Source organism: Daphnia magna, linkage group LG2, assembly GCF_020631705.1.
Source record: "Daphnia magna isolate NIES linkage group LG2, ASM2063170v1.1, whole genome shotgun sequence".
NCBI lineage: Eukaryota > Metazoa > Arthropoda > Branchiopoda > Diplostraca > Daphniidae > Daphnia > Daphnia magna.
Window position 1 is genome coordinate 11624902 of NC_059183.1, and position 19180 is coordinate 11644081.

The window sequence follows — 19180 nt, forward strand, 5'->3', positions numbered from 1 at the left end:
AGACTAGAAGCTTTAAGCACTGTGGAAGCTCTATACGTTAGGCTGGCAAATGGGATCAGTTGAAAGTCATTGTCCCTGATGCTCTGCCCCACGTCATGCCATTTTTATTGGTCGCAGTAAATGGCCACATCTGGGGTTCTCGCTTTTTTAAAATATATAGTTTATGTTTTTCTTATATCAGGCTGACACTCATAATTTCAGACTGTCTATAGTAAATACAGTTTATCGTACCATATTGGCCGCCATACGTACAGACGCATATGTGAGTTGCTCCACTGAGCCTGTTTGAACTATCCAATGCCAGTTGCTACGTGACTTCAGGTCCCCCAAAAAATAAAGTTCCATACATCGCAACATGTCGTCAGCCCAAGTAAAAACATACAAGTCCTATTTACCATATCTACATAATGAGTTCAGTCAAAAGCAAACGAGTTGATTTGCCTTAGCTTATACTTGATGAATGACGGTGGTAGTCTACCAGGTAATCGTTGTTTTGGAATTGGGCACAAAAAGAATCTCAGCTGTTCTCGTTTTGTCCAATCAGACTTGAACCTAACTCATTGTTCTTTGAAATTGAGTAGATGTAAGTTTGGTTGTCATGATACGAATTGGATTACGCGATCAACAAACCTTGTCACAAGCGACTGATGCTATAAAATCCGTCGCTTGAGTAGAGAATCCAGCTATGTAATTATATTTTCATTCAACGAGAGATGGAGGGATATATTGTTTTTATTACACGGTGTATTGTTTCATTGTATTATTGCTATTATAGTTGAACACGCATAGACTAAATATCAATGGGTACAAGTGCACCGATCATAAAAGGAAACAAGATGAACAGTCTGTTTACCGACGTTCTTCGGTGAAAATGTGCACTTTCAATGAACTGTGAAGCATCTATTATTCGTACATTTACACACAGAATGTTGGCTAGTGGAACATCTACTGCCCTTCTACCACAAACAGAGCTTCAAAGTTAGGCCAGCTAAGAGAGGGACGAAGCCGAGCAGCTTGCACCAAGATATCATCATCATTCAGCAAGTGGCGAGAGCGCCAACGGGTCAACAACTACAACCAAATAGTTATAGCTGTCCATCGACCATTTGTCACGTTTCCAAGTTGCAACTTATGATTCGGAACGGGACACAAAAGCGCGTCGTTTGTTTCCAACGGGCGGAACACTCTAACGTTTATAACAGATTCTGCGAAAAGCTTACATTGTAAATGAAAAAAAATAAAATAAATTACACGTGATATTCTGCATGTTTGTGGTGTACCATTGTTTTTGGCCAAAACACTGTGGGAATAAAATTTTTCCATAACGACGGACGCCATAAGGTGGCCGTCCAACATTTGCAAAACAGACATGACAACATTATGAGTGTTTCGTATACTAAACAGTTTACTGTTTGTTGCATTTGGCAACGACCAGTAATAGTTGGGGCCACCATTACACGTTTTACCCAAAGAAAAGGACGTCGCTCCAGTTTCGGGTGAGCGCCGGTGCCCAAGTAATCAAACCGGACTTAGCAATCAACCATGTTCAGTTAAATGCAGGCAAAGAGAGCGGCCGGCAGTACAAGACAAGCGGAGAAAGTACCGCAAAAAACAGTCGAGGCGTACCAGACGTCCCGGATGCCAGTAAAACAAAAACACCGTTGGCGCACCTGAAAAAAGAAATGAAGATTAAAAGAAAAGGGTATACTATGTAGAGCAATGCCCGAGAAGATACGCATTTCTTTTTTTTTTTTCTCTTTCGTGCGTTATCCAATCGATTCTCTTCTTTTTCTTAGGGTCTTTTCTCTTTGTTGTCTATTTTCGTGCAATTTTGCGTTGCATACCACGCGCACATCTATAGCTCCTCCACTTTCTGGCAGTGTCTTGACGCCTTATCTCTAATAGAAAAAGGGCTGATTTATTCTTGCAACGAGCGACAACAGCAAAGAAAAGAGGCTCGCAGAGAAAGAAATAATTTTTCACCAGCTTGGCGACGACTATTTTTGTTTTTTCTCAACCAGTTCAGCAGCGGTCGATAGTTTTATATTCTATGCAATTTCGTTGCTTTGCAGTCATGAAGAAACAAAAAAATAAAAAATAAACAAAAAAACTATGAATCATTCAGCTGGAAACTACACGAAATGGTTTGTGTGCGTTTTCTCGTGTTCCAACCACCGACCTCACTTCTCTTTTTTTCCTATTTTTCGTTCCTCTTTCCTTCCATTTTGACCAAACAATTGGATTTCGTAGAACAGAAGAAGAAAAAAAAAAAAACAGGCAGCAGTTTTTATTGTTATTTTTTTGTGGGTCCGTTTCATCAGGATAAAAACAAGAGCCACGCACGCATATAAAATGGTCGTAAAAATGGACTATAGTAGAAATTTACAACCAAGCTATAGTTACCAATTCGATCAAGATAGATAACGAAAGCTGTTGGAACGAGTTTTGAAGCCTAAATGGCTGCTGCCAAGTACCGATCGATCGTAATGGTGTCGCCGTTGGAGTAGTTGCAGTGGAGATTTCTCAAAGTGACGATGGGAGAAGAATTCTTTGCAATTGCCCATTGTCCCAACGGTGAACAATTGCCTGAAGTTTGATTGCATCAAAGCAAATACTCCATTTACAATATCCGCATTGCACGTCCAGAGATATGCAAATGCATTACTGTACGTACTACTACAACGTCCCTACCGGATTGCCTCCTGCTGCTACTACGGGGGGAAGACGTGAATTTGGTTCTAGACTAGAATAATGTTGCAAGAAACTCCCGAAGGTGCCGTTTGGCATCTATAGGGATAGCAGTCACTAGAGCATTTGCATTAGCCCCTGCGACACTTATCTAACGCTAATAATTCAACTGGTAATAACCCCACCCCTTCGTTTCCATCCGTTCGTTCTAGCTTTGAATGACGAGAAATCAACAACCATTTCACGAAACTAATTAAGACCCAGTCATTTGAAAATTAACATTTTGCATGGCCATTAATCTATGAAAATGTGATGAACATCGATTGATTCGTCATTACGTTCTTGCTGGTTCGTTTATTGTGTAATAGGTTTTATTATGTAACGTGCAATGAATGTTCATAACATGGCAGCTTTTATCATGCTTCGTCAAGTGCAATAACGTGATAGATGAGATCAAAGCAATGCTATAGAACAGCGATAAAATCTTTCATTCGAAGGTTATATATTCCTAATTAGTCTCATAACAGTTTAGTTTCGATGGGCACACTGCAGTTTTATTTAAATTTAATTTTAATTAAATTTGATAATCTTTCCAACACACCTTAATTACCATTTAGCTTCTTACGAACCTTTTAATAGTTCACAAAGAATGATGTTCTGAGAATTTCCCAAACGTTCACAAGATGAGCTCATGATGTTGAAAAGGGAACATGAAGGAATACTTAATCTTATTTGAGAACGACAAAATTTTAATCGACTGGAAATTTGGGAAATGCCCTGGGGACACCACGGCGAACGATTCAGCTTAAAGCAATATTACCCAATACTTACACAGTGGATCGTAAAAGACTTGAAATATCATCGTTAAAGTTCCTTTTCCTTGGATAACTAAAATAGGTTCAGTACAGAGAGAAAAAAAACTTGACGTATGTTTCTTTAAAGGCGATAGCAAGATAACGTAATCAGGTGTTATTGTTCAAAAGCAGCCGAATTTCCGTGGGGGCGTTTATTTTGATAATCATAATAAAGTGAAAGGCAGGGTGGGATCGATCTTGAGTGAAGCTCATCTTTTTGAACTGATTTTTCCTTGTCGTAGGAGGCATTGTATTGTATATTGACATATTTCTGTGATAATACCCACCAGTAATGGTTGGCTTGAAGTTGTGTGATTAAATTACTAGTGGCTCTTTGTATTAAGTTATGCAACATCAATGAAGAAAACACCCATTTTTCAGGGACACACTTGATTTCCGCTCTCTTTCAGTCAGTCGTCGTACGCCACAAGTAAGGAGAAGCCAGAAAATTTGCTCTCCACTCAAGACAACATGTTGTTTGGTTTCTGTACATAATATCAATGTAAAATTTATTGAGCAATCCATACTGCATGTGTCAGACAATAGCTGATTATCAAAATGAGTATGAACACCACAACTTCTCAAGTAGTTCATGGAGGAGAAGGAAACATTCAAAATGATTCGTCAGCAACAATGTGTAAGCCTGATACTGAGATCAGGTCTAAACTTTCGTGGAAAACTCGAATTTCATTCAGTGTTGGCCACGTTCTAAATGATCTTACTGCATCTATGTGGTTCACATATCTTCTCGTGTTTTTCCACTTGGTTCTTCGGTTTGATAATTCTCTTTCAGGAATTGTTTTATTAATTGGCCAAATTGCTGATGGTATTGCTACACCATTTGTTGGCCTTCAGGTGGGAGAAGCGTACTCAAATCCAGCAGGTAAATGTTATGATTTATATGTTTGTTTGCTTAAGACATAATTTATGTTTTTATTGATAGGCCAAAGAAGGAATCAAGGTTCCAAATGCTATAGTGGACTTTTAGCTAACTTTGGACCAAGAAAAACATGGCATTTCTTTGGTATGAGATTTTATTGAGTTAACTTTAGTTTCAACCAAGGTTTAATGTTTCAATTTGTTTACATCAAGGAACAATGTGCATCCTGGCAAGCTTCCCATTTATTTTCATGCCTTGTGTTGGCTGTGCGACTTCATCGCAGTGGGCTCAAGTCATTTATTTCTCCGGTTTTATCGTAATCTTCCAGTTTGGCTGGGCTGCCGTCCAAGTTTCTCACCTGTCACTTATACCAGTGCTAGCACATGATGAGCGTTCGCGAACGGAACTTACTGCCCTGAGGTATTTTACTTTCTTGGCTTTGTTACTTTTGGCATTCGGCAGTAGCGTTAGATACCCATAAAGAAAAACCTTATTGTGTTTATCATTGTTGGAGGTAATTTGATCAAAAGCAACACTAGCTCGAGTTTAAGGATAATTATAAGGCCACAAGGAAAGAACGTATAGCATTTGATACTAGGAACAGAATCTTCCAAATTTTCCCCTCAGTAATTTAATGCTAGCAGGTCCAGAAAGCATACCCTATCAGTTGAGTTTCTTTCATCTTCTCTGTTGTAGTGCTTCGTATCTGTGACTCCTCTTGTAGCTTTACATCGTTATAGGGCAATTAAAAGATCATTATTTTGGCTTTTACTGAATCTGGTTTCATTGTTGATGGTTTCTAAAAATATCTTGCCTTCGCTTTGATCTTGATTTAGGTATGCATTTACGGTTGCCTCTAATATTACTATTTACGCTATGACGTGGGTGACACTGGGTGTTACCGGAGCTTCACAACAAGTAGTTGGACCGGAAGATACGACAGATTTTCGGGTTAATATTTCTTTTATTATAGATATTTTTTATTTTAGTAATTCCATAGCAAGTCAAATAAGATGACGTTCTATGAATTCTTTCCTAATAGGATGTCGTGTTAATTGCGGTTGGCATTGGCGCCCTTTTCTCAATTTTTTTCCACTGCGGCGTGGACGAGGTTAAGCACAACCAGGTGTACTATTCCAGTATGAACCAGCCGAATAGCCCTTCCGCAATGAAAGCGTTTGATTGGCTGAAAGAAAAACAATTCTATCAGGTAAAGCTCAACATCACTTCATTTTATAAATGCTCAGTCGATGCTGAACGAATACGAGCCAATTCCCACGAGCATAAACCTTCTGTTTAACGAATTTTGGGGTCGCCAACAAGTTGGACTCGAAGTTACGCTCTCGAAAAAGGCTTTGATCTAGTTATATTTAGGGATTTCGCGACTACTAGTTTATCGTAGAGAGCTCAACGTAAGTTGTGTATGATTTTCGGAACGATTGTGGGGCATCTTGTTACATTTCTTTTTTGAATCCCACTGCTGCTGAAATGTTTTTGGCTTTCACGGTATGCCAGTCACGTCTTGAATAGGTTGGAATTCCACTTCAATCAAGTTTCTCCTTGGCATTGGGCTGTCAACATGCTCGAATGACTTTTCTCTTCATCCATTTAGCGAATACAGTTGTTTTAGTTATTTTACTTTCAGCTTAAAGTAGCGTAGCCAATTGATCAATTTCACTTGTTTTCTACCTCTTAACTTGTAGGTTGCCGTTCTGTATATGGCGACACGTCTGTTTGTCAACCTATCGCAGGTGTATTTGCCACTATGGCTCCAGGATACGTTGCAACTTGGCGCCACTTCTGTCGCCACCACACCTCTGGCTCTTTTCGTCTCCGGGTTCCTCACCTCTCTGGCCATGGGACCTTTGACTCAAGTCGTCGGCAGAAAGGTCTGATTTTGTTTCTTTTTCTCTCGACAGATGGCGTTTTGTGTCATCTTTAAACAATTTTTTATCTCCCACCCTTTACCTTTTTTTTTTTTTTTTAGGTAGTTTACTTGATGGGTGCTCTAATTGGAATGGGAGCATGCGTTTATGTTTGGTTTGGCAATGGCGAATTTTTTCAAACGTATGGTGTTTACGGCGTTGCTGCACTATACGGTAAGAACGAGAAAGTCTTTGCATTCCGGTTGCCATTACCAGAAACCTGAACATTTTTCTTTGCGCTTTCTTTTTTTTTTTTTTTCTATCTGTATTAAGGTGCTGGTGGCTCCACTATGCTAATCACTTCATTAGCCGTAACGGCAGACCTGATCGGACCCCACGTAGAATCCGGGGCCTTTGTTTACGGCGCCATGAGCTTCACCGATAAACTTTCGAATGGCATCACCGTCTTCCTCATCCAATACCTGCACCCTTGCCCGTAAATCAGATGCAACAAGCTAATCATCTTGAGCACGATTGAAACCGCCTCCTTTTTCTCCGTTTCTTTTTTTTTTTCTCTCTCTCTTCATTTTTTTTATGGCGGTGGTTTGTTTTCCATCTCGCCCGCCCCCCTGTAGATCCTGCTGCCCCGAATGCAAGCCGTACTACGTCATGATTCTAGCCCTGGTTTGCGGCGGTGCAGCGCTGTTAGCCCTAATGAGCCTCGCCACGATGATCCCGCTCGACATTGGTGTCCTACCGAAAGGTAATATAATCTACTTTATTTGGAATTTCGAGGCCTGATTGTTTGGTAAAAGAATTTCTTAGTTTTTTTTTTTAACCCCCTTTTTTTTTATTATTATTATTTCTTGTTTGGTGTGTTGCTAGGCTACCAACGGATCGCCAGCGACACGGAAGACGACGTCACCCCGGAAACGAATCGAAATATTTCTGTTATGGCATGATGAGAGAATCGCTCGTTTTAACCTTCAGCATATTTCTACATCGTCGGTACTCAGTCGGTCTGATGAACCTGTTTTTTTTTATTATTATTATTATTTTTTCAATCAACTGAAACAACAAAGAAAACATACCGGTCTTGATTTTTTTGGTTTTTTTTTGGTTTTTCTAAATTTAATTCGTGCAAAAGGACAATAATGTCTATTTTTCTATGAAAATTAATGCAAATTCCTTTTGTGTCTCTTGTTTTCTTTTGGGGTTTTGTCTCGAAATGACGCACCAGCATTCCAAATCGATGCCGCAAATTGTGTTTGTGAAGTCGCTGTGATACGAATCGTACCCGATCAAATAATACGGCAACCTGATTGGTCTATGCATACATATTGTAATCGTGTTTATATAGCAGAGATTTCGCCAAGTACTCAACAAAAACAATGCCTTGATGGTCTTTTGTTATCAATTACTCTCTGATACGACACCAATAAACGAATCCATTCAAAAAAAGAGGCTTTGAAATAGACGCTTGGTAATCATTGAGTTGGCACCGACTAACAGTCCATCACAATGACAACACTGCTTTTTAAGTTTTCGTTTTGCCGTGAACGTTCTGTTCGTTTCTGTTGAACGTCTGGAATGCTAGAGGACTCTTGACGGTCAGTAGTAGCAGCGCTGGATATTTAAAAAAGTTTCGTGAATTCCAAGCTATTGTGTCAACGGGGTGTGTACATCATTTTCTTCTCCGTTTTCCTCTTGTATAAGACGGCCAAGGCCAGCAAATACTCGGCCCTATTATATCATAGTTTCTGTTGAGCTGTTGAGACTTAGCTGCGGCAAAGACTATTGCGTCCGTCGTCAACATAATTGGCATTTTCAAGCTCTACTGGCTGACGTGTTCATGGAAGCGGCTGGGCCTGGACAATGAAAAAAGGATTTGCTAGTCCGTGACTTTTTGCCTTCGCGTTTCGCTTGGCGGAGGCTCTTCGCCATTGTTGTATTTGCTGCCTTCTTCTGTAACGTCCTCTCGCTTTGATTGTTTCCATCATTCGAGGCATTGAAACAATATGATATCTGACAGTCTGTTTGTATTCAAACATTTTGAGAACGAGCAAAGCCTCTTCGAGATTACACGCCATTTCTTAACCACCCAATCTTTAAGAAAGTTTTTTCGGGAGAATGTTTTGATCTAAGGGTTTTGTTTGTTACCCTTTTTTGAATTGAATTCTTCGTCACTTTTCCGCTGTTTCGCCTCTCGACTCTCTCTTTGTCCGGCCGCCTCTTCGTTCAACCTTCGCCATGGCCGGAACAATGCATTTCAAAATCAAAAGGGAATATAGAAATTTGACCGCAGAATAGTCTTCACTTTGAAACTATTTTTCTTATTCCGTGTTGCGTTCATTGGAATCGGCTCGAAAATTACCATCAGCCTGCATACATACGCCCATGGAAGATTAATCTGAACGACTCTTTTGAATTTCCACGAATCGTTCGATTGAAATTTCAACAAAATAGTCTTGTCGCCTTTTTTTTTTCGGGTGGTAGAAGGACGAACAGAATGACCGACATGAGTTAAGAGAGCGCAGATGGAGAACAACAGCAGCGAGGCAACGAGAAAGAGAGAGACAGAGTATATAGAGATAGAATAATAGACACAATCCAGAAAGAGAAGTAGAGAAGCCGCAGGGAAGGCGATTGCTGGAATTGTTTGTTATTCCACCAGCGTCTCTCGCCCTATTATAACCGGCATCGTCAATGCGTTTCTATTCCTATTACATTGCGCTACGTATATTTATATATATTTTTTTTTTAAAGAAAAAGGATTGGTTTATCTGTTGTTTGTGTGTGTGTTCCACTTTAATTGTGTTTCGCTTTGATATGGGCGAGAAGTTGCTGCTTTTGCTGCCGCCTCATGTTTCTCTCTCTCTCTTTTCCCCCCTTTTTAAATGTCTTACTTATTACGAGGCGGAATTCTTGCCAAAGGCTCTTTAGCTCTCAACTTGCCATTCTTCGCACAACCTTAACTATTCCCCTTTCTCTCTAGCTCTGTGTTGTCTTTATTCATTGATGGAGCTGTCGTCTTGCCCGCACACCGCCGTGCATACAGATTTGCCTCGACCCAAGTGAGTCGCATGCCGAAGGACTTTGATAATAATGTGCGTCTCCTTCCACTAATGGGCTGTCGGTTGTATGTGTACAGCAACGGCCAAGAAGTTCGTGAATAAGGCGGATGATTTTTCTTTTCGGAATTTTTGAATTTTGCTTCTCGTCTTTAAGCGTTTTATCTATTTGAATTGTTTTAGTTTTCTACTTGGTTTTGGGGGTAATGCAACGTCTCCGTCGTTCGCCTGCCGGTTGTGGCCCGTTCCATCCATCTCCCAGCGCGAGCTCTGTCTTCCGTTTTTTTTGTTGCTCTTTTTTCTACTTCCCGCGTTCAGTATTCAGTTTTTTTTCAGGGTTCCTCAGTAAATCCCTATTTTAACATCAACAGCTCTCTCTTTTTCTATTGTTTGGCTTATCGATATATCTATTTTCTCTTGCCTTTCTTTTCTCTGTCTCGTGCCTGTAGTTTGCCTATCGATTATTCTTTTAGCTCTCACTCAGTCATCTCCGCAAGAGATTTCTATTGCTTACTACTGGCTTATACAGCGCTCCACCCATTTTCGAGCATCTCCGGCACAGGTGAGCCCAGCTAGTTATATATACACATTCAGTACGTCTAAACATCCCGTCCTATAATAGCTAGAAAAGAACGTTCACCAGGGGAATATTTGATTTATGTCTGATATTACAGGCGGCGGCCTGCCCTCCCCATCATAGAAAGAAAAAAGAGAAAACAAAACAAAAAGAATAAGAGTTCCAGCAGTTTTTACTGTAGATAGCATAGATTGTTCGAGCGTTCCAAGGCACTACAGCAAGAATACAACAACAACAACAACAACAAAAAACGACCAAACGAAAAAGGCAGCCTGCGTTCGGCAATAACCACGAGCGGGATAGCGCTGCTGCGCGGATCTGGTTACATAAATGGTCAATTTCGATTTGCATAAACAACTAGCTGTCAGAAGTCTCGAGCTGGGAATAAATGTTTTATTGCATTATATTCTCTTTTCTCTATGTCTTTTTAGCCAGAGCGCTGCTAGCTGAAGGCAACCGGCCCTGATGCTGGCCGGTCTTTGAATAGGCGTGCGCCCTAACCTTTGCCTTGCGTGCAGCCTTTTCTTCTCTTTGAAGCGTCAGTTTTGGACAGGTCGGCTATATAGATACATTTGGAAAACTATAAAAACAACGACAGCGACGAGATTCGACGATGCATCAGACAAGAGGAAGAAAGAGAGACGGCCCGGCATAGTTTGTAGCTGCCAGCAAAATTCGCTTGGATCATACAGCAGCTCCGTTCTTATATAAGCGAAAACAAATTTTAGATTCAAAAAAGAAAAGGAATTTTTTGTTTTTTGTTTTGGGGTTGGACGGACACACACACAGATGGCGTAAAAACATGACAACAAAATGAGATGCGGACAAAGTTTAATGTCGTCGCCATCCGCTGGAGAATTATTATTATTTCCTTTCTTCGTGTTGATGTTCTACCTGCGTGTGTTGGCATGCAGAATTTTGAAGAAGGGAAAGGAAAAAAAAAAAACACCTTCCGGCTGATTGGTCATTGAATGTGTATATACAAAATACACAGAGAAGAAGAAGAAGGAAAGCGGGAAGAGGAGGAGGTCACCTGTCACAATGACGGATGAACGTTTTTATGCGTGCCATCTTCGCCTCCAACGACCGACTATTAAAACAACAACAACAACACAAAAAAAAACAAGTTGGAAAAAGAATAATAACGAACAGCAAAATCCACCGGAATATCTAACGCCATTTTTTTGGGGTGTGCGTTACTCGTTTGGGCTAGCGCATTTTTAAATTTCATCGAATATAATCGGAATCCAATTTTACGTTTACTTGGAAGGCATCACGCAATTCCAACCAATTAAAAGAATCGGTTTTTACGTATAGCGTTTCTCATGCTCTTCCATCCGCCGTATTGTTTCATTTGTCTGTGTAGTTGTTTTCCTTATCGGCGAAAACACAAACAAACAAACGTTCTATGATAATACAAAAACAAAACGAGAAGGAGGAAAAAAAAAAAGAAGAAAACTACACAAAAATTACGACAAAATTTCTGTGGACCTTGTCCGTGCGCTTTCAGTCGCGAACAGCAGTGGGTCTTTTTTCTCATTTCAAGCGGGTAGAACGTGAACATACACTCACAAAAACCAACGGCATAATGATAATGAAAAATAAAATAAAAGATAATAAAAAGAACAGAGAAGTAAACCAGAAAAAAAAAAAAAAAACGATAATAGTTAAACTTTTCTCAGCCGGAACGTGTCAACAGTTCCCATAGTGTCCAACGTTATTCGAAGAAAAAATATTAAATTCTACCCCGCAGCCATCAATGCATTTCAATTCTTTCGTTTCCTCTTCTTTTAAATGCTTTCGTGTCGTTTACTCAATGTCGTTCTCACCTTATTTTTCTATCGTTGGCTCGTCTTCACCGATTGGCCATCTCCAGTAACCACCAAGCTGTATATATACGTTTCGCATTCTATAGTCAATATTTGGCCAGCAATTCACACCCGGGTTTCTCAACCAGGACGGCCAACATAAGCCGTGATGATAAGGAGACTCGTTTTTTTTGCAATTCAAAGAAAAAAAAGGCCAAATAGAATCATCACATACATCGAGCAACAACAAAACGACAGAAGCGTAGCACAGAAGGGGGGAAACTTGTTTACCTTTTTGACGGTGGATCTCTCCATCATTTCCAGCAACTGCTGCTACTGCCTTATGTTCAATCTTTTCATTGAAAATATGCGCGTACGAGGGAGGCACCTACAATTCAATTTCCCCTCTTTCTTTTTTTGTATTTTAGTTGGAGCATTTTTTTCTTTTTGAAACATCCGTTCTGTGCCCAAAAGAAATGCATATCATGCGCTTCGACTTGTCAAACGATGAGCGAGTGAGGATTTTTCTCAGGTGTGTACAACAGTTGCCCGTTATTGGTGGGAAAAAGAAGAAAACAGTTCATCATCGTCGGACAGCATTTTCGGTGGGACTTGACCCACGATTCCGTAGGCCTAAACACGGCCGCAGTGGCTGCTGCTAATATGCTGGACGAATAGTGTATGGGAATTCTTTTTGCCCAGTTAATTGGCGGGCGGTGCAACCATTTTTTTTTTTTTTTTTCCTTCTGCCGTTGTCCTTTTTTCTTAGTGTCTTGTTTCTCTGGGTGTGATAGCAAAGAAGGTATGAAAGAGTTAAAAAATAAAAATGCTTTGAATAATTATTCGGGTCGGCCCAAAGTCTGTCATTTGGCCACGTGAAATGTGCCGACCTCAACGCCTCCGGGATTCTTTTCTCTTTCTTGGCTTATTGTTGCTGTGCTTTTCATTAACATTTTTCCACAACAAGCAAAACAGCAGCAGCCAAGACAGTAAACGAAAATTGTTGAAAGAGTTTTGGGCGAGACGTTCAAAATTAAAAAAATTAAAATAAAACGTTGGTGAAAAAGATTTAATTCAAGTTAAAAAATCTGTTGGGAGAAATATTAAAAATATTAAAAATTATAATGCTGTGCATCCGTGGATTTGATAATAGTCTTACCGTCCACTTTTCCCGAACGTTTAGCATCTCGTTGTTTGGGCTGCCTGTTTTTTCGTGTTTCTTCCACATTTTTTGGAGGGGTTTGTTTCGTGCACAATTGTCGAGTCTGCACGCCGCTACTAGAAGATAACAAATCAGAGACGGACGCCTCTAGTTCATGTACACAAGCTCCGTCTTTATCTATTTTTCTGGAATTATCACTCTTAAAATTCTCTCTCATTAACGTGTCTCTCATCTTTCACTTTTCTCCAACTATTTTTTATTTTTTTTGGGGGCTTCCACTTTATACACACCCCACCAGTGGTCGGCCATTTACATATATGCTGCCCTATGAATGATCCTACCATTTTCTTTCTTGAATAATGCAGACTTTTGACAGCAGAGAAAAAGGTTGTGAAAACTGCCAACGCTTTTTCCTTTTTTTTCTCTGCCAGCCCCTCTTCGTATATGTATTTATTCGCTGATGATAGCCATGGCTAATTACTGTGTCCGTCTCCTCCTTAAATTTTTTTTTTCTTTCTCGCTCTTTGCTGTTAATTGTTTTTTTCTTTTCTTTTCGAGAAGGGATTAGAAAAACATGGAAACAACAATTAGAAAAATCGCAAGCCACTAATAAAAAAGTTTTTTTTTTCTTTTGTTTCACGTGGAAGCTGAAACAAAAACAAAAGAAAGGTGGCACTGGATCGATTCCGGAGGCGGAAGAAACGAAAAGGAAACACATTTTTTTTCTTCTCCAGTTCATTAAGAATTTTCTGATGAAATATTTCGATATTTCCGATTGACTGACTCTGCACGCTATTATGTGCACACCTTAAAGCATTTACGTCTTTCACATAACACAACGCAACAGCCGACGATAGCGAGAATCTTCTTCCTCCGTCCCACTACTATTTCACCCAATTAGTTCTGTCTGCCTTATTTTTATTCGTTTCCCGCAAACACTTGCCGACGCCGCTCTTCCTCCCCTCAGCCGCATAGAATAAATAAAATATGTGCGTCATCCACGTACGCTTTTTTTTTGTGTGTTGTGTGTGTTCCAATCGCTAATTATCAAAGTGTTTTAAAGCGAAACCCGCGCTCTCCGTTTTTATTTCCTCACTTTCTGGTTTGCAGCAGCGAGTCCGTCGTCAGCGACGCCGCACATCGTGAAGGGGAAAGAACGACCGTTGGGAAATGCTTGCACTTGTATATGCAGCGTGGAAATATAAATTTAATCGATAAGATGTTTTTCCCATTTTTTTTTTTTTTCTTTCTTTGTCTTTTATTTTATTTTTTCCTGACCGCAAACGACGGAGATTAAGGACGCGCACAAATTAACCACGTTCAGTACGTTCGAAAGGACATAACCCATTGTATAGTGCGCATAGTTGATGATCTCAAGTATGAACGTTATCTTTCTTTGAGGCGAATTTCCGGAGCCATTTTTTTTTTTATAGCCAAGTCTTTGATCGCGGTTCATTTGCTCCTCTTTTCGGGGTTTTTCGTTTTCCTTCGTGTGTTCCCCCCTTTTTTTTCTTTTTTTCTCAATCGGCTTATACTACTTTGCTGTATAGGAGCCGTTTAATACTTTGTGTGGGAGGGATTCGCTGTTGACGCGATTCTCTTTTTCACGTCTCTGTCGTCTCCATTTTCTTTGTCATTCGCTTTGCTTCTCTTCGGTGTGCTCGAACGCATTGTCACACCGATTTCATTCATGGCGACCCCCGCAGTGATTTCAGTTTTTCTTCTGCACGGCTGCTAATGGCCGTTTGACATTCTTCCTTATTTCCCCGTTGCTTTTCTTCCACCGACTGCAGCGTACGATTTAATCATCTGTTGAAACTGTTCCGCAGTTGTCGATGGGATGGTTTCCAGCTTTTCCGATATGCCTGCCATAGTTGATCTCCTTGCAATTCTGCCCTTCGTTCCGCGCAAATCCATTCGAGTGAGGCCAGACAAAAGGGAGAAAAGATAACTGTATCAATTATCCCCCCCTTTTTTTCTTTTACTTGATGGACATGTTCTATTTCGTACTCGAGTGCGTGTAACACAAGCGGATTATGATTCCCCCATTCAATGTGTACAGAAAGGGTATAATCATAACGGACTTGTTTATTGTATTTCTAATACTTTAATCCTGTCGGAATCATCCAGATCGGAGGAAAAAACAAACAACTTGTTATTGACCAGCTTGAGAATGTCTAGAAATACATACATTTAAAGAAAGAAAAAAAAAGAACAAGCCTACGTCTATACTTGATTTAGCGTTATTGGCCAGAGGTTATATGACACTTCCTGATTCGTTCCACAATTGTAGACCCTATGAACGGGCTTACGTAACAGGAAACATTGACCGTAGTTCTTGATATAATAACGTGTTACGTCAGCAAACCAATAAAAAAAAAGAAAGCCAGTTATAGATGTGTACGGTATATACTATATTTTTCACTTTGCCAGTGACTGTCGGTAAGAAATGTATAGCTGTTTCCTCATCGGAAGTCATTTTCAATGACCAGTTTCTCTGAGCATTAGCAGACGATCGTAAAATACACATTGAAAATCGTTGCTAGTCGCAAAAGAGGAAAAAGGTTCGATTGTTCGGACGCATTCAAGAAAAAAAGGGCACCTTTTTTCTCGTGTGTCCTTTACATCGTTATCTTGGCCTTTTTTTTTTTCTTCCTTGGCCATTCGACCAACTTTAAAACGGAATCAAAGTAGCGCAACCAACTTTGAATTTGAATAACTCATAAGCTATTTAAATCCCAGGTTGGATGGTGCATTAATTACTTGAAGGTTTGTCACACACACACCAAAAAAAGTGTTCCAAACGGCGTTCCGTACCTGGCCACTCTAGACCCTTTATTTCTGCCAAGTTCTGATTGCCTTTTCTCGTTTTCTCTCCGTGTGTGTCGCTTTTCTATATGTCTTGACACTATGATGTTTGCGCCTTTGAATAAGGGAGGTCTCGCTTCAAAGAATGCCATCGGAAAGAAAAGCCATACGGATATCCCTATATACCAAACACATCACAAAAAAGAAATGGAAAGAAAAAAATGTTTTCTCGTCTTCCTAAAGCCATTCATCGACTCGATGCAAAATGTTAACCCCCGCGTCTATAAAGATGTATAGCTTCAGATGGTTTTTTTCTTCTTCTTCTTTTCAGGATGTTGTCCAGTCGAACAAAAATGAATTCATTTGTCGGGAACAAATACGACGCTGTGAGGGCAAGAATAAACCTTATGGTTTGAGTTTATGTACACACAATAGATGGAAAACTGGAATGGCTCCGACTCTTTGATGGCCCTTAAGAAGAAAATGCACCCCCACAAAAAAAAATGGAGAAAAGGAACAGCAGCAAAAAGGAAATGCTTCCTTTAGCGACCCATAGTTTTTTTTTTTTTTTTACTTCTTCTTCTTTGAATAGTGAATGACTATAGCTGACCGGTGTCGAAGAAGACATTTCTCCACTTTACCTTGCGATGGTGTATCTTCTCTAATATAGATCCACAGCGGGGCCTTTTTCTCTTCTTTTTGTGCTGCTTCTTGATTGTCTCACTTCCAGAACCCCCCCACGCTCACACCAATCCCTCCCACAAAAAAAAAAACTTTCTTTTCCATCAAAACTATAGCGCCCGCTTGTACGGATAACTCCTCCTCTTCTAGCGTTTCTTCCATCTTTTTGGTGGGGGGCTGTTGGATGGACTTGATGAATTCGTCAGGAATCTGCAGGAGGGCCAACGACATTAGCCGCTCGCTACAAATTTCAATAGAAAGGACTTCTCAACACAAGTTTCCTGTAGGTTGTTCAGCTTTAAAAAAGAAAAAAAACGGACCTCGTTCATAAGTTTAAATTTTGAAGAAAAAAAAGGGAAAGAAGAAGCCATCAGGATAGGACCACCTTTTCTTTTCGGAAAAAAAGAAAAAGTCTTTTCACAGGTTTTGGCCCTTCCATTCGGAATATCTTTTTTTTTTTAAGGGCTCCAATCGGATTTGATGATGATGCAACAACTCCCACGCACCAGGCCCCACCGATAGTAATATAAATTAACCGCCCTCAAAGTCCGTCTGCCTCGGCAATTCTTATGAGGGGGGGTTGTTGAAATGCTTTTTCGTCTTGAAAAAATGTCTTGTATTCCATCCTCCCCCTTTTTTTTTTTTTCCCGTTCGTATATAACAACATTGTAACCTTTGAACTGAATAATCTGACCGCCATTTCCCAAATTCCTGACTTTAATGTCTTTATCTTTGTTAGCCTCGTTTTATATATATACTCCCCATCTTATTTTCCTTTGGCTTTTGTTACCTTTTCTTTCTCCCTATTTTTGAGTTTTGTTTTGTTTTTATCTGCCCGTTTCACGGAAAGTAAGAAAAAAAATAAAGCAGAGAAAATTTTCTTGGGAATTTTTTTTATTTTTTTTTTTCCTCCCCGGTTTCGTTGCGTTTGGGACATTCCATGTCTTCGGCAAACGTGACACACACGCCATTCTTTCGTATACGAAACGAGATAGAAAGGCAAGTCGGGGGGTGGATATGTCAGAGTACTAGAGGAATGCTTTATGATGAAACATTAATTTTCTTGTTGTTGTTATTGTTGTTTTATTCTAAGAAAATGGGAAAAGCAAGTTGTTTCTTCTTTTCATAGGGAATTTGACTTGAATAAAAAAAAAAAAATGGATCAGATGACCCGTCACAACAGATACTCCAAATAGGATTTCTGTTCGATTCCATTTCTTTTTACTCAACGTCCGATCGTCTTCCAGAGATAAGACACGAATAACTAATTACACCCAAATGTCCGTCATGCATAGGGTCGGGATAACTATAAACATGTGAGTTGAGGTTTTTGATTTATGCGCATACATTGAACGAGGCTATATACATTTAGGTTAAAAAGCAACCAACAGATTTCGAGATTTCCGGCTCGTTTCACGTAGAAATGAATATGCCTTTGGAATTACATTCAAGGCAGAAAGTGCACTGTCTATAAGTTCTCCCCGTTTTTTTCTTTTTTGTTGTTGTAGAGAGACCAAACAAAAATGGACGAGAGGCAAAACTATCGAAAGGGATACGGAACTTTTTTTGCTTTGTCTGCTGATGTTTTTTCGGATCTTTTTTATTTTATTTTTTGGATTGGCTTTAGGTGATGGCTTTATCAGACAGGTGCATCAGCTAACGTCACGGCCGTGAACGAAACATTTCTTCTTTTCCTTCTCTGACTGTCTGTCTTTTTTCTTTCTTTACATTCATTGTTTCGTTTTGTCTTTGATGTAAAACCCTTTCCGCTTGGCCGTCCATATCATTAGATTGCCAGGCAACACTCGACAATACACGAATGCATTTGAAAAGTTAGATGCGTGAACAGAATTCCGTACGAACGCGGATAAATAGGTGGCACTCTGCTTTGCCGATATGCTCGAATTTATTTGGTTTCGTTTGAAAAAGAATTGGCTTGCGTTTCTTTTTGAAAACTCGTCGTGAAAGAAAGGCAACTGCAACGCACGGTCCGTTTCAAATGATTCAGGTTTTGTTTCATTTCTCTCTTTTATTTCAACTGGAGGAATTCTTCCGACTTGTTTTGTTTGCCCGCCACTCTTGTTAACTGAAATGTGCATTTTTTTTTTTTTTTCAAAAAGGAAGTTTTCCTTGTTTGGGATTTCTTCTTCTTTAAAGCGTCCGTAGCTGAGCGTTCAATTTAGGAAAATAAAATATAAAAAAAAGTGGAAAAATAGGAGAAGATAATAGACAGGAGAGATGATGAAGGCCCTTTTCTTTTTTTTTTGCTTGTTGTGTTAGGTTCTCTGGCCGTGTCCCGGCCCGCCAACACCGACACCATAGCACCGATAATAAGCACGTTGGCACACAACCTGTAAATCATCAGGTGTGTGTGTGTGTGCTCGCGCCCCCTCTGAGTGTATAGACATGTAACACACACACACAGAATTTATATACACACGTCGAGAAGAGAGCGAGAAAAAAAAAATCAAGAAAAAGAGATTTCTTTCGACCACGACGACTACGTCTAACAGCAGTCGGGAGAGTGGCTTCATCATTCAAACAACGTTAAAAACTTCTTCTTTTCCATTTATGCATTTTTTTAATGTTTTTTCTCTGCTTGGCGAGAAGAATTTTCTTTTTTCCTCAGTTTTTCTTTTGGGGCTTTTCTTGGTCTTCAACCGGGGCGGTCACGGCTCATGATGATGATGATGATGATGATGATGTAGATCGTGAAGGAAAGAAAATAATAAAAAACGAGGGTCTCGGCTAAGGGAGAGAAGTGAATGGATGAAAGAGAGAAGTCT

At 39.9% G+C, this 19180-nt stretch overlaps 1 protein-coding gene and 2 long non-coding RNA genes across 3 annotated transcripts; 1 reads left to right on the forward strand and 2 right to left on the reverse strand.

Annotated features, from left to right (window-relative positions):
- Window positions 1–724: 724 nt before the first annotated feature.
- LOC116918036 lies at window positions 725–3648 on the reverse strand. Its single transcript, XR_004391372.2, has 2 exons — window positions 3520–3648; window positions 725–1670 (listed from the first exon to the last, which is right to left on the reverse strand). It is a non-coding gene; the product is annotated as an uncharacterized LOC116918036 (long non-coding RNA).
- LOC116918035 (major facilitator superfamily domain-containing protein 12) lies at window positions 3645–7748 on the forward strand. Its single transcript, XM_032923691.2, has 10 exons — window positions 3645–4425; window positions 4486–4566; window positions 4635–4842; window positions 5259–5373; window positions 5465–5632; window positions 6126–6311; window positions 6410–6521; window positions 6621–6783; window positions 6923–7050; window positions 7173–7748. The coding sequence occupies exons 1-10, from the start codon at window positions 4101–4103 to the stop codon at window positions 7247–7249; spliced, it is 1563 nt and encodes a 520-aa protein (XP_032779582.2). The 5' UTR covers window positions 3645–4100; the 3' UTR covers window positions 7250–7748.
- LOC123469697 lies at window positions 4634–6249 on the reverse strand. Its single transcript, XR_006643009.1, has 2 exons — window positions 6112–6249; window positions 4634–6020 (listed from the first exon to the last, which is right to left on the reverse strand). It is a non-coding gene; the product is annotated as an uncharacterized LOC123469697 (long non-coding RNA).
- Window positions 7749–19180: the final 11432 nt, after the last annotated feature.

What these genes read in the sequence shown, in the direction of transcription:
- LOC116918035 (XM_032923691.2), top strand. Translation starts at nt 4,101, where the DNA reads ATGAGTATGAACACCACAACTTCTCAAGTAGTTCATGGAGGAGAAGGA. An exon ending in CAATACCTGCACCCTTGCCC is followed by an intron (nt 6,784 to 6,922) that starts GTAAATCAGATG and finishes GCCCCCCTGTAG; the next exon opens with ATCCTGCTGCCCCGAATGCA. An exon ending in CATTGGTGTCCTACCGAAAG is followed by an intron (nt 7,051 to 7,172) that starts GTAATATAATCT and finishes GTGTGTTGCTAG; the next exon opens with GCTACCAACGGATCGCCAGC.